Here is a 14,358-nt window from a genome sequence, read left to right as displayed (position 1 = left end):
CATGAAATAGTAAATGGGTCATGAAATGCAGTTTCAGCTTTGTGTATTATGCTTCTCAAGGTTAGTTTATAAAGTTTGCAAAGTTTTTTGCACCAAAAACGTCCAATATTTGTAAAAAATAATAATTTTCCCTCATTTCACCCTCTGTGAAAAACTCAATTTCAAGGGGCGTTACCTCTCGCGGATACAGATGTAAATGCCCACTGCTGTGATTGGCTATATTCACTGCACCATATCCATAATACAAAAACAACCTGGTGGGGGGTCAGAATTCAGAACAACACAAGCAGCATGTTTAGAATAATTCATAAAATAGTCCGTTGTGAAATGTGAAGAACAAATGAAAACTTTCTCAGTCTCTCAGGCACATCATTAAAAATAAACTGAAGTCATGCATTTCTAATGCTCAGATCTTTAGGAGGCTGTGCAAGGGAAGTGCAGTTTCTTTACATCCACTGGCAGAAGAAACCTCTGAGTTTGACAGTCTTATTCCTCGAATTGGTTATGACGATGCAAATTAAGGGGCGTCTCGAGGAGATATGTGACATCACGATTTTCCAAACTTCAAATTTGCGCTTTTCAGAAGGGTATAGAATAATTAATGGTCTAAACTGGTGAGTTAGTTTTTGAATTTTGAAACTGGCAATATTTTGATTCTCCATTTCATGACATCTGTAAGTGTTCTTGCTTCCAAAATATATTTTGCTATAACAGCTGGAAATGATAGAGTATTGTAAAAACAGTATTTAATTCATAAATACATACAGGGCCAACCATTACTGATTGGTTTGTAATTTTCAACCAATTTTTACTGCCGAGTCATTGTTGCAGTTTCAGCAAAAACTCAAAGATGATTTTACCTAGCCGAGTTTAAAAAGTTGACCAGGTGAATTTGTCCCTGAAAACAAAATGTTTGTGTTTGCAAGGCATAATGTGTATACATTATCAAAAACGTATGATAAAGCACTGGGCCATCCTTATTGTACAATATAAAAAAACATTTTGCACCAAATCAATGTATTTGGAATCACAACAGCTGCCTCTACCTCCCAAATTTAAGATGTGTGACTCTGGATGGTTCTGTTGATCAACTTCACTCACAAATCCTTCTTTCACCTCAGGTCCCAGTGCCGCCCGCACCGCAGGAGCCGCCACGCAATGACTACGAGGTGTACCCCATCTATCAAAACTCCACTAGGAACTTTGAGGAGCCATTTTTTGAGGATCAGGTCCATCGCCCCCCTCCTGCCACCGATCTGAATATGCACCTGGGACTCAAGTCCACTGGGAATTACGTGGACTTCTATTCTGCCGCCCGGCCCTATAGCGAACTCAACTACGAAACGAGTCACTACCCCGCATCCCCCGACTCTTGGGTGTAGGACTTCGAGCACTTAGAGGCTGGGAAACTGCATGTGCATGCATATCACAAAACATTTTTCACCGAGTTTTGTTAGTCTAAGCTGGTTCCGTGATGAATATGAGCGGAGCTGAGCAAAGAAAAAAAAAAAGAAAGAAAGGAAGGCCTTGACAGAGAGAAAGAATGCATGGGATAAAAGAGAGCACATACTTTAAAGTGAAGCAAAAGCTTAACCTTTGGAGTAAAAAGTGGGTTTCTATTGAAAGGTATTTGAAAAGTGTAGAGGAAAAAAACAAATATAGCAGAGGAAGGAGAGGTATGCAAGCACAAGAAAATGAAGTTTGTAACACAAGCTACGGGAACAGCTTTTCACCATTTTCAAAACTTTCTTTTCATTTAATTGGCATCACGGTGGATCAAAAGCTTTTTCTTCATGCGTTTTCCACACAATTTTTATTTGATCTTTTTTAATTCGATGTAAAGTATTTGGTGTACATTAAAGAGATGCATTACACAAGTGCATTGTGTAAATTACACAGACCACTCGGTTCTTCCCATGGCTTTGGGTATTTGTTTTACGGTACAAGAAAAAGACAAAAATAAAAAATAAAAAAGAATCCTCAGAGAGATGTGTTAACCTTCAGTGTCCCTTACCCAAAATAACATTTGGAAAACAAGGATGTAAATGCCAGTATCGTTCGTTCTGAAAACGTGAATATGTCTGTGGCAACTAAAACAAACGCAGATGAAGACCGGAGCATCATTCCACTCTCCTCTCCTCGTTGATGAAGTGCTTTCTCACTGCCTACAAAAATAGATGTAGATTTTTGACATAGATTCTTTTATCAATTTCACTTTTTCCTTTCTTGATGACTCGGTGTGGAATAAAATGAAATGCGGCTATTTGTCATCCATATTTGCAGGAAAACTGACTGTTTTAGACCTTGATCTCAGTTTTCTGTGCCAAGTGACTGTGCCAAATTTTAAAATCTCTTCAATCAGCACTGGAGACATTTTTAGGTTTTTCAGTTAGTTACTTTTTCGATTTGTACCTGTGTTTTTTGTTCATGAGTGTGTTTTACTGGAATTAAGCGACATATAGAAAACACTGGAATACTACCAGGAGGGCAAAACGTAACTTTGCGAGCTTAATTCCCTCCAAAGATGTACAAAAAACCCTGTCTCTCAATGTTAGTTGAGTGTGTGCTGTATGTCGATCAGTGTTTGCTATGAGAGGCTTTGTTTCTGATAGGTGGCTTCTTCTGTTTGACTTGACCAGAGATGATGAACTGCTACACTGAGATGTTAATAGAGAATGATAAATATATAAATATGAATATAAATATAGATCTATATAATTTTTATGTGCTGATGTCAGTGTCACTGAAAGAAACAAACCAGAAAAGACTTGTACAAAAAAAGAAAAACGATTCTGTTTACCTTCATGTTCTGATTCCAACAGAGAAAAAAGAAAATGAAACTTGGAATGTTGACCTGGTCCCAGTTGTGTTGTTACCAAGCTACTAAAAAAATCACGCTGGATTTGGTTGATGTTCTGATGTCAGGACAATAAATTACTCTTTGCGATTTGGAGCGGTTTTCTTATGTCCAGTAGATATGCCACAAAATCATTTTCACACCTGAACAATTCTGCATTTATTCTGCAGTTACACCGGTACTACCACTGTTTGGACACAAGGTGGCGCTACACAATGGCCATGAACAAGTTGCGGCTAAATTTGGATGTCAGTTCACCTCTTGCTGATTTTTGGAAGTGACAACCACATTTCTACAACCGAATTATCTTCTAAAAAATGCAGGTAGAGACAATCACATTTGCAGAAATTCATGCTGTGTGAACAGAACCGAACTGAACAACTAGATTTAATTACGTATTTAATTGCGTTTCAGAGTTGTGTTGCAAGAAATCACAGCGAAGGAGGTACTCAACTCGGCATTGCCAAATCTTGCTATAAAAAAAAAATAAGAACAAGCCTACAATAAACTTAAACCAAAAGTGTTATCTTGGAAAAACAATAAACAACATACCAAAATATCGCATCCTGCATGTGCCTACTTTATTATCTCCATGAAATGAATCCCTTTATGAGCCATGCCCAAAGACACTTAACACTGCTCTGCAAAGCAACCATCCAAACATAAAACACGATGGCTCTGTAAACTGTGGTTTTGTTAAAATTGCAAAACATGACTGTGGTCGCTGTAATATTATATAGTTAAAAACAGTGGATACCAAAAGATGACGCCAAAATGCTGTGGTTAGGCTACTATTGACATCGCAGTTTGAAGAGTGAGATCTATTTGATACACCCACAAAAAAGATATTTGGGGATTCACTCCTGTATTTAAATGCTTGTCACCAGTGTTGGGAAGGTTACTTTGGAAATGTAGGCTTATTAGGTTACAGATTAGAAGTTTCCCTATTTAAAATGTAATAAGTTCTGTAAAATCAATTAATTTATTCAAATAATGTAACTGATTACATTTGATTACTTTTCTGAATTTCTAACAAATGTTTTTCAACTGAATCATTTTGAAACATTTAAAGCAGGCAGGGTTAACCTTACAGTAGCCCTCAACACTGATTACGGTCAGACTTTCAAAACCTTCATCACTTAAATTAAGATAACAATCTTTAAATTAATATCTTAATTTGTGTTCCTAAGATGAATGGAGATCTTACGGATTTAGAATGACATTGTAACGGTTGTGTCCAAAGAAGGCAGAGATAGGCAAATGATTGCAAAACCAATAATCATGTTTTAATTCAAAAGCCACAAGACACACACAACTCAACTCAAAGTAGAATGGATAACGGCTTAGGGGAGAACTGAGAGTATTTGAAGGGGAGCAAACAAAAGAATTAATGAGTTAATCAAACACAGGTGAATGAAATCAAAATTGGGATTAAAACTAGGTCACAGGGACACGGGTGAACTGAAAACAGAAAAAAAAAACTGAACAAAAATTAACTACACCTAACATAGTTCCCCCCTCCCGGAAGGCATTCCCTGCGCTGTAACAGTACCATCGGGGAGGGAGGGAACCCTGGAGGATGGTGCAGGCCAGGAACAGGGTGGAGACAAGGACCGCCTCCAGGGTGGATCAGGAAGCTCCGAGAGCCATTGTGGATCAGGAGACTCGGGAGGCCGCGGCGGATCAGGAGACTTGGGAGGCCACGGTGGATCAGGGATCTCCGGGAGCCATGCGGATCCTCCGTGGCCCTGGCTGGCTTGGTCAGAAGTATATGACCAAAAAAAAATTTTCTTTGGGAAATCTAGGAATCTCTGGTGTGCACTCTGGAGGAGCGGAGCTGGCTAATACTGGGTGCTCATGAGACGAAGGAGGGCTGGACGGGACCAGCGGAGGTGAATACTTAACTCCTGGGCTTAACTGGGGATCAGGAGCCCTTCCTGGGTTGAACTGGGGATTCTCTGACTGCTTGGAGGCCGGCGCTCCTGGGCTGTGGACTCCAGCGGAGCTTCGAAGGACCACAGGAACTTTGAGGTTAAGCAGGAGGAAGGAGCCATTGGAGAGGTATGTGGAGGTTCTTGGCATGGTGTGAGCTCGGGAGATGCGACGCCTTCCTGCGGGAGTTGGATGACAATGTTTGGGAAGTTTTTTTTACTTCCTCAACCTCAAAATCAGAACCATTTAAGAACAGTATGAGATTAATCAACTCAACCTAAGGAAAATTACAAATCGGAAGATCGCAGCAAATTATTTTATCATCCAAACCCAGCAGGAAGCATGTACCTAAAGCGGCGTCGTGCCAGCTCACCGGGTTAGAGAGCTTGAGGAAACCCTCCACATATTGCCCCAACCTCAGACCACCCTGCAGCAAATCCCACAGCACTTCCTCAGCAGCAATCATCGTTTAAGGCCCTTTCTTCTGTAATGGTTGTGTCCAAGGAAGCCAGACGAAGGCAAATGGTTGCAAAACCAATAATCATGTTTTAATTCAAAAGACACATACAACTCAACTCAAAGTAGAACGGACAAAGGCTTAGGGGAGAACTGAGAGTATTTGAAGGGAAGCAAACAAAAGAACTAATGACTTAATTAATAAAACACAGGTGAATGAAATGATAATTGGGAGTAAAACTAGGACACAGGGGAAAAGGAAAAACAGAACAAGAACTAAACATAACCCTGACAGACATGAAGGTGAGTAATTAATGACAGAATTTTATTCACTATTCCTTTAATAATGTCACCCCCCCCCCCCCCCCCCCCATAACCATAACATTTCTGTACATGGCAATCCTAAATTGTCCACATTAATGTGGTTTTATATTAGGTTAATGGTATTTTGTGTGTTATATATTGATAATAACATTGTATATGTGTTTTAAACATTTGGAGACTCACCAAGTTGGATTACAAAGAACCTTTGGCCAAATACCCACAATTCCTTTTATTGATCTGCTCTTCCACCTCTTCCAGCCGGGTGCAGTATTGTCAGATCCACAGCCATCTGAGCAATCCCTGGGAAATAGGAAAACAGAAGCAAAAGGTGCTGGCTTTGAATCCTTCCCATAATTCATAGCTCAGCGGAGAGCACAGTTTCAGAGCATTACATCCCCAGCAGGCTTTGCATGATGTACAACAGGGGTCTCTTGTGCCGATTTAGGCTACCCAACCATTCGCACATGGGCACACAGACGTGAAGAGAGGGCCTGTACCTGTTATTACCTGTAGCGGGAAAGGAAATAAATAAGCACACAGGATGGAATCTCCTCTTAGAGAAGGAGGATGTGGCGGTTCATGCCTGGCGAGGCATTATGGGGATTAAGTAACAGGCACCTTAAATTTAGCCCTTTGAGACGGACTCTATCTGCTCATTTCCTGTCAGTATGAGTACTATCATTAGTTCTCTGCTTTCAGAGTTCCTCCATCCAGACACAGGAGAGACAGAAATGAGATGTGTGTTTTGGTCTGTGGCACAAGAATGAGGGTCCTGATGGTCATGGCAATGCAAGGGAATTTTAGAAAGAATTTCGAAGTAGAAGTCAGGAAAAAGCCACATATTTTTTTAGTTTTTGCTCTGCTCTATAATATTGCATCAGCTAGATAGAGTAGCTGAAGTAAAACTTGCCCTGGAGCGATCGTGATAACATCAGCCTGTCCGCTAAGGGTCTTATTGGAGACATTTGTACACTAGTAAGTGTCCTTGTTGAAATCTATTTTTTTAAATATTTCTTTTTTTTTCCCCTGACATCAAACTAGAAATCTACCTCAGCGATCTCTAATAAAATGATTCCTTACAAATGGAAAAGTCAATGAAATTTATTGATCACAGAAAATTGTCCATAAACTTCAGTTCTTAAGTTTGGGTTAAGTAAGATTTTTAATAGTTTTAATGGCCAAGGCTGCGTTGATTTGATAAAAAATACAGTAAACAGTAATACTGAGAAATATTATTGCAATGCAAAGCAGCTTTTTTTCTATATATATTAAAATGTAATGAATTCCTGCGATGGCAAAGCTACATTTTCAGCAGCCATGTCTCGAATCTTCAGTCTCACATGATCCTAGAGAAATCAGTTTAATAAGCTGATTTGGTGCTCAAGAAACATTATCGTTATTAATTGTGAAAATGGTTGAGTTGCTTAATATTTTTATTGAGACCCTGATCATTTCTTTTTCAGGATTCTTTGATGAACAGAGAGTTTAAAAGAATAGCATTTATTTGACATAGAAAACTTCTGTTTTTACTGTCACTTTTGATTAATGTGTCCTTGATAAATACATGTATTAATTCTTTTAAAATCTAACTGACCCCCATTTGAACAGTAGTGGATAATGGCAGAAGAAATACTGTGTGTAATAAACCCTTAAAAAACATAAGTTATTTATTCCACAAAGAAACTTTAACATACCTTTTATTGCACAAAAGGTTCTTTAATCCGCCTTTTCAAACCTTTATTTTAAAGCATTGTGCATTATGTATGCTCATTAAATTAAGGTTCTTTATTGGCATCGATGGTCCCAACCTTGAACAGTCCAAGAACCTTTCAAATGCAGAAAAGTTTCTTTATACTGGAAAAAGGTTTTTAAAATGTTCTTCAAATTGGTTCATTTAAGAACTGTTGACCGAAAGGTTCTTTTAGGAACTAAAAATGGTTCTTCAATGGAACCACTGCAAAAAAAAAAAAATGTATCAGGACCCTCACTGACAACAAAATACTGCAGGAAGGAAAACATTTTTGGCTTCAGACTTGCATATCATAAAACAAAAGTGTGCTCATCTGGAGTCCATTATTAGATTTGTGAACCTAGACTTATAAACATTATCAAGTCAATACTGTTAGATTAATATTATTTGCAGACTTGAATTCTGGGATATATTAGTCTGAATGTTGGCAATTGTAGACTGCTTGTCTCCGTTATTGTAACCTGTAAGTGATTCTGACTCGCAGGTTGAAATATTTCGATGCAACACTCAGTGTCAGACCCTCGCTGTCTCATCCCCTCGGCTCTGTGAAGTTGTAACATTTAATTCAGAGGCTGTGCAGAATAGCTCTATTTCCCCTGAACTCATGCGATGATTAAGTGTTCAATATGTACCAAAGTTTCATTTTCAGTGTGCGCCGCCTCACACTTTGGGAATATAATCTAATGTGGCATGAAAATAGGTCTTCAATTGGACAATGTGATTCATTTTACACCAGGACAAATACGCAAGAACTGGAAACCCATCTCTCTTCCATACTGTTGACATCCATGAAGTAGAGTCCAAAATGCAGATTTGGCACAAAATCCATTTCTGTGATGACAAAAGTTAAATAAAAGGATCATCAGCCCACTGCAGATGAAATTATTCATGAAGGGAAAATGAATTTTCGTCAGGATTCATTCTAGAGTCCGAACAGACTGAACAGGGTTGTTAGTTTGACATCCGTGAAATTTAGACTTTACATTTTTGTGCCAGACATGACTAAATCAGTCATTTCCAAACAAATTGACCAATAGTTTCTTTATCACGTACAAGGGAATATCAAAAGGAGTTCAGGACACCCCAAAAAAGTCTAATATTATAATGAATTGCAATGTAAACATTTTAGAACAATTAAACTCATTCTCCACAGTTGTCATTACTGGAATGTAAAATACAACCTTAATCTAATAACATTATGATTACATTTGATTACATCATGATATTTATAATAGTCATTGTTTTACTGTATTGCAGTGCAACAGCTGTACATTGTAAATATTTTCGAAAAATTTATTATTGAATTCCTTGTTTTACAAGAAAATATTTCAGTTATGTTTAATTCAATGTCTTGCAATTTCTTTACAATTATCTGTGAAATTCAATTGTGAAAATTGAATTGAAAATTACTTCTACACCAATTTTTTTTCAATGTATTTGCAATTTTTTACATAAAATGTAAAAACTTAAATAATAAACATTAAATGCACTTAAACAACGGCTACAATTATATTTTATACTTTTATTAACACAATTATATTTAAAAAAAAAAGTTTTATGAATTATTCATTTTGTTTTATTCTATTTTCAATATGAACCATGAATTTATTTATTTTTTACTTTTTAAATAATAACAATGCAACAGTTTTACTGTTAAAAAAAACTATTACTATTACAGTAAAAATAATTGCTTAAAAATACAAAAATGCGGTAATAAGAATTGTGGGAGAAATGTGCTTAATATGTCCTGGAAATGAAGAGGGGGTGAAATTATACAGTATGAGGACATTTCTTGATAGTTTTTTACAAAATAACTCAATCTTTTAAAGTCCTCGATGATAATCAGAACAGTATGGTTATTAGAGCATGCAAGCTAAAGATTACGTAAAGCTCCCATCAGTCTCCCATAATACGTCCAATGTGAACGTCATAGTCAGACATTACTGGCACACAGTGTTGCCAGATTGGGCGGCTTCCCGCCCAATTGGGCGGTTTTGAATTTGATTGTGCGGGTAAAAATTGTCTTGGGCGGGTGGACAAAATTTGGACTGGTTTGGGGTCAGTTTGGCGGTTTTCAAAAATATAAATTGTATAGGCTAATTGGCTAACAAACAAGCTCAAGTGTGCATATACTGCATCCGAAAAGTCATCACGTTGTTATAAACTGCAGTGCAGAGGTGCTGATGCTGATGTGAACGTCGCGGCCGTACTTTTTAGCCAATCACTAGTGATCTACAGACACACGTAATGATTCATGAGCAATAACGGATCTAATTTTAAATGTATGAACTGTTTGAGTGATCATAATGCCTAAATATTTGTTACATGGTAAAGAGTGGGAGAGTGTTTTAATACTCAAAACGTGAATTACACCTGTTGAGGGAAAGATGACACCAAGACTCGAATATTACTGCAACTCCTAAAATAGAGCACAGTTAAATTATTTAATTTATAACATACGTAATCTATTTATATCTAATCTATATCCAAACGATCTTGTCTTTTATCTTTTAAACAGTACAGATTGGTATATCTTCTTAGTTTTGACTGTGCAAATGTAATGTTAATATGAACGTCACAAAAGACTAAAGCCCCTATTAGGACGGTATTGTTTCTCATGTGGACCGCTGTGAAAATAAATTTACATATCACCTCAGTGATAAACTCATGGATTCGGATGGCGATTATTATTGTTGTTGTTGTTGTTAATTTTCATACAGTATTTATCAATGAATGACAACACCGTTTTGACTGTTATATGTGTGCATAAACAAGTGTGAAATAATTACGTTGCTTTTTCCTATCACTTATACTGGACACTTATGCATTTAAATTCTGACTGTTGACATTGAAAATGATGCATATGTTTTTTCGAGGTTATCGGTAAATCAATTGTAAATCAATCAAATGTTTTGACGGTGACTGCTTGCATAACCAATTTTAATCATATTCGGTAATTGTCTTTAATGTATTTGCCACCATTTGATCCATGGGAAATGTATCTAACGTTATTATTTAGATTTAAGGAGTTAAAATGGCTCTTAACACCTTTGACTGACATGTTGTATCACATTATTTTCTTAGTTAAAGTTTTGGGCGGTTTTTTGTTGGAGTGGGCGGGTTTTTGTGAGCTTTTGGGCTGGAAATCGTCCATCCAATCTGGCAACACTGCTGGCACATTACAGCTCTTCAACCTGTGTACGATAGAACGATGAAATACTGCCTCTGTCAGGCTCAGATCAGCAGCTCCTGTAGGTCCTAAAACCATAACGGTATGATTGCCTTGCACTCTATGACAACTGTTTTCTTAAACCCAGAACACACTAGGCTTTTTGTGGTTACTGATGACATATATATCCTTTAATGATGGAATAGGCCTACTTCACCTAGCAACTATGGACAGCATCTGATGCTACAAATGCAGAATTCTGCTCCAAAATATTTGATCATATATTGATTCGTATGCAGTTATGACTACTTGTATTTTTTACCAGCTGCTTTAAAAAAAGTGCTTTTCCATAAGGCTTGCTTCTGTGGCTTGTTTCAAAATGAAAACTCCTGACATTTCTTAAAGCATTAGTCTCCCCTCTAGTGGTAATGATTCATGATTCACCTCCGTGTAAATTCATCAATGCAGCTCAACATCTGCACAATGCACAGAGTGCTATAGGGCAAACATCTCAGATTTATATATCGGAAAACTGATTTATGCACTTGTGTAGAACAAAACTTGATCAAGTGTACAGGACAATGATCCCAATTAGGATATGCGTTCCAAAACGTTTGTTGTGCTTGTGTAAAACTGACATGATTCCACTTGTAATTTAGAACCCCACTTCGGTACAACTTGAACAGTGAAGAACAAAATTAGAATGTTACGGCTAGAATGTTACAGACACCCATTCCAGACGTTCCTTATTCACGTGTTTGGCAAAGTCCCACAGAAATCCCGCACGTTTTGACGGTTTTGACAGCAGCTTCAGCGACAAAACAAGTCAAATAATGGTGACGGAAAACGAATTAATTGGAGTTTAAAAATATATAGTTTTATTTTACCTTTATAGTCCGAAAAGTCCATCCTGGAAAACTTATCAGGAATATGTAATTAAAATACGCGAATGTTAAGAGCTTTTACGTAAAGAGGTCACGTGCAGCGGTCGTCCAATCGCTGACAGCTTGAAACTAGTAAACGCCGTAAATATGAAAGTCATTTTATGAATATCCAGGAGGATTAATTGTTAACCCCATATCCCCAGGTTTCACAGGCTTAATCTAAACCCTGTCTGTGACCTACATAATATAGCATATTTGTGATTTTGCTGTAAACATGTTTTATAATGCATAACTAACAGTGAAGCTCCATTAAGTACACGACTCAATAGTGGATTTATATAAACCATGTATACTTCTTGAAGACTATTACTAAATGTCTATTTATCACCTGACTGGATAATGTTTGATAAGGATTGTAGATGAGCACATCTAACAGACATGAAACAGGTGTCTGAGTGATGTGTGTGTGATATTGTGTAGAATTCACAACATGTGTGTATGAGGACTCTACTGCAAACAAAATCTACCTTCGGGTATAAATAAAGGAACTTGAACTTGACTTGAACTTGAATTCACTTTTGTCAACACTGCTATAGATGTGTGTAAGTCATTTAAACAAACAAATCTACGCAAAGTAACTAAACATACAGTACTGACCAAAAGTTTGGACACACCTTCTCATTCAAAGAGTTTTCTTTATTTTCATGACTATGAAAATTGTAGATTCACACTGAAGGCATCAAAACTATGAATTAACACATGTGGAATTATATATGGAATTATATACATGACAAAAAAGTGTGAAACAACTGAAAATATGTCATATTCTAGGTTCTTCAAAAAAGCCACCTTTTGCTTTGATTACTGCTTTGCACACTCTTGGCATTCTCTTGATGAGCTTCAAGAAGTAGTCACCTGAAATGGTCTTCCAACAGTCTTGAAGGAGTCCCCCGAGAGATGCTTAGCACTTGTTGGCCCTTTTGCCTTCTGTCTGCGTTCCAGCTCACCCCTAAACCATCTCGATTGGGTTCAGCTTCGGTGACTGTGGAGGCCAGGTCATCTGGCGCAGCACCCCATCACTTTCCTTCTTGGTCAAATAGCCCTTGATGCCTTCAGTGTGACTCTACAATTTTCATAGTCATGAAAATAAAGAAAACTCTTTGAATGAGAAGGTGTGTCCAAACTTTTGGTCAGTACTGTATGTTTAGTTACTTTGCGTAGATTTGTTTGTTTACAACTGTAAGTTATCTATTTTATTTGTCCATTTGCAATATTGATAATTTAAGGAACATTTGTGTTGGATAAAAAGTGAGTTACATCAGTTATTAACTCAACATGTAAATTGTAACGATCGCGACCCAAGTAAGACACAGGAGAGGGAGAGATCCAATAGCAGGTATGATTTTAATGGGATAATCCAAAAGAAAGTCAAACAAGCCAGGGTCAAATCTAGAGAACAATCCAAAATGAAACAAACAGGAAAAGGACAGGAAGGGAACTGGAAGATGAGGAATCTCTGAGGACGAGAAGACTGGGATCACGAAGGGTAAGGACTCCAAACAGACAACATGAAAAGACTGGTAAATATAGAGAGGCTAATGACAATTAAGTGGAGTGATGAAAGGACAAGACTAGTGGAATTCTAGTGCCTACGGTGAAGTGCCTAAGGGGAAGTGAGCCCAGTAGTGGACACCCAGGGAAAAAGAGACTAGACAGCGTGACATTACCCCCTGTCTTTGGGAAGACCAAAGACACAAAGAGACCAGGAGGGAGGTGGAGCGGCGGAGGACCAGGGGGAGGGACGGAGGGCCAGGTCCTTAGAGGGAAACAAAAAGAAAGACACAGACAAGAAACCCAGGAGGGAGGTGGACCGGCAGAGGATCAGGGGGAGGAATGGAGGGCCAGGTCCATAGATGGAAGAACAGACAAAAGAACAAAACAACCACAAAAACACAAGTCCAGGAGGACATAATGTGACGCCCACCAGGGCGGAGCAGAAGACCTCCACATCCGTGTGGTCGAGGCAGCAGCCCCCCAGGGCGGAGCAGAAGACCAACACAACCGTGTGGTCGGGACGGAAACCCCCCAGGGCGGAGCAGAAGACCACCACAACCATGTGATCGGGACGGAAACCCCCCAGGGCGGAGCAGAAGACCACCACAACCGTATGGTCGGGACGGAAGCCCCCCAGGGCGGAGCAGAAGACCACCACGTCCGTGTGGTCGAGACCGAAACCCCCCAGGGCGGAGCAGAAGACCACCACAACCGTGTGGTCGGGACGGAAGCCCCCCAGGGCGGAGCAGAAGACCACCACATCCGTGCGGCCGAATAAAAAGGAGGACTAGTCTGGTTGGGCAAGTCTGAAACAGAAAACATGAACAAGTTAAGGGTAGCCTCCGTGGCCACAACAGGATCAGTCGGGTGCTTAGAGAGTTCGACTGAGACGTGACGAGACACTGGAAGTTCCGCAGAGGCGAGGAGAGACTCTGGTAGATCAGCCGAGCCGAGGAGAGACTCTAGTAGTTCAGCAGAGATGTGGAACGGCTCTGGTAGTTCAGCAGAGACGTGGAGAGGCTCTGATAGTTCAGCAGAGACGTGGGGAGGCTATGGTAGTCCCTCAGAGACGTGACGAGACTCTGGTAATCCCATGGTGTTTATACTGGATTCCAGAAGATCTATGCTGACTTGACTCTGCTCATGAAGATTATTGGTGACTTGTTTTTGTTCATAAAGATCATTGGTGACTTGCATTTGTTCATGAAGATCAATGGTGACTTGCCTCTGTTCATGAAGATCAATGGTGACTTGCCTCTGTTCATGAAGATCAATGGTGACTTGAATTCTCCTATGAAGAACCCCGGTGACTTGACTCTGTCCTTGAAGATCACCGGTGACTTGACTCTGTCCTTGAAGATCACTGGTGACTTGACTTGACTCTGGAGGGTCGACGGTGACTTGACTTGACTCTGGAGGGTCGACGGTGACT

At 39.0% G+C, this 14,358-nt stretch overlaps 1 protein-coding gene across 3 annotated transcripts in view; it reads left to right on the top strand.

The window, feature by feature from the left end:
* Positions 1–2,947, top strand: part of ctnnd2a (catenin (cadherin-associated protein), delta 2a) — a 323,418-nt gene extending 320,471 nt beyond the window's left edge. For all 3 annotated transcript variants that reach the window (XM_059524711.1, XM_059524710.1, XM_059524712.1), the window contains one exon: positions 1,122–2,947. In XM_059524711.1, coding sequence (XP_059380694.1) covers positions 1,122–1,382 — 261 coding nt within the window. In that variant the 3' untranslated portion in view covers positions 1,383–2,947. The remainder of the gene's footprint in view (positions 1–1,121) is intronic.
* Positions 2,948–14,358: the final 11,411 nt, after the last annotated feature.

Source organism: Carassius carassius, chromosome 35 (assembly GCF_963082965.1).
Source record: "Carassius carassius chromosome 35, fCarCar2.1, whole genome shotgun sequence".
In the NCBI taxonomy this organism is placed as follows: domain Eukaryota; kingdom Metazoa; phylum Chordata; class Actinopteri; order Cypriniformes; family Cyprinidae; genus Carassius; species Carassius carassius.
Note: the sequence above shows the minus strand (reverse complement) of the source record. Positions and strands in the feature narration are given on the sequence as shown.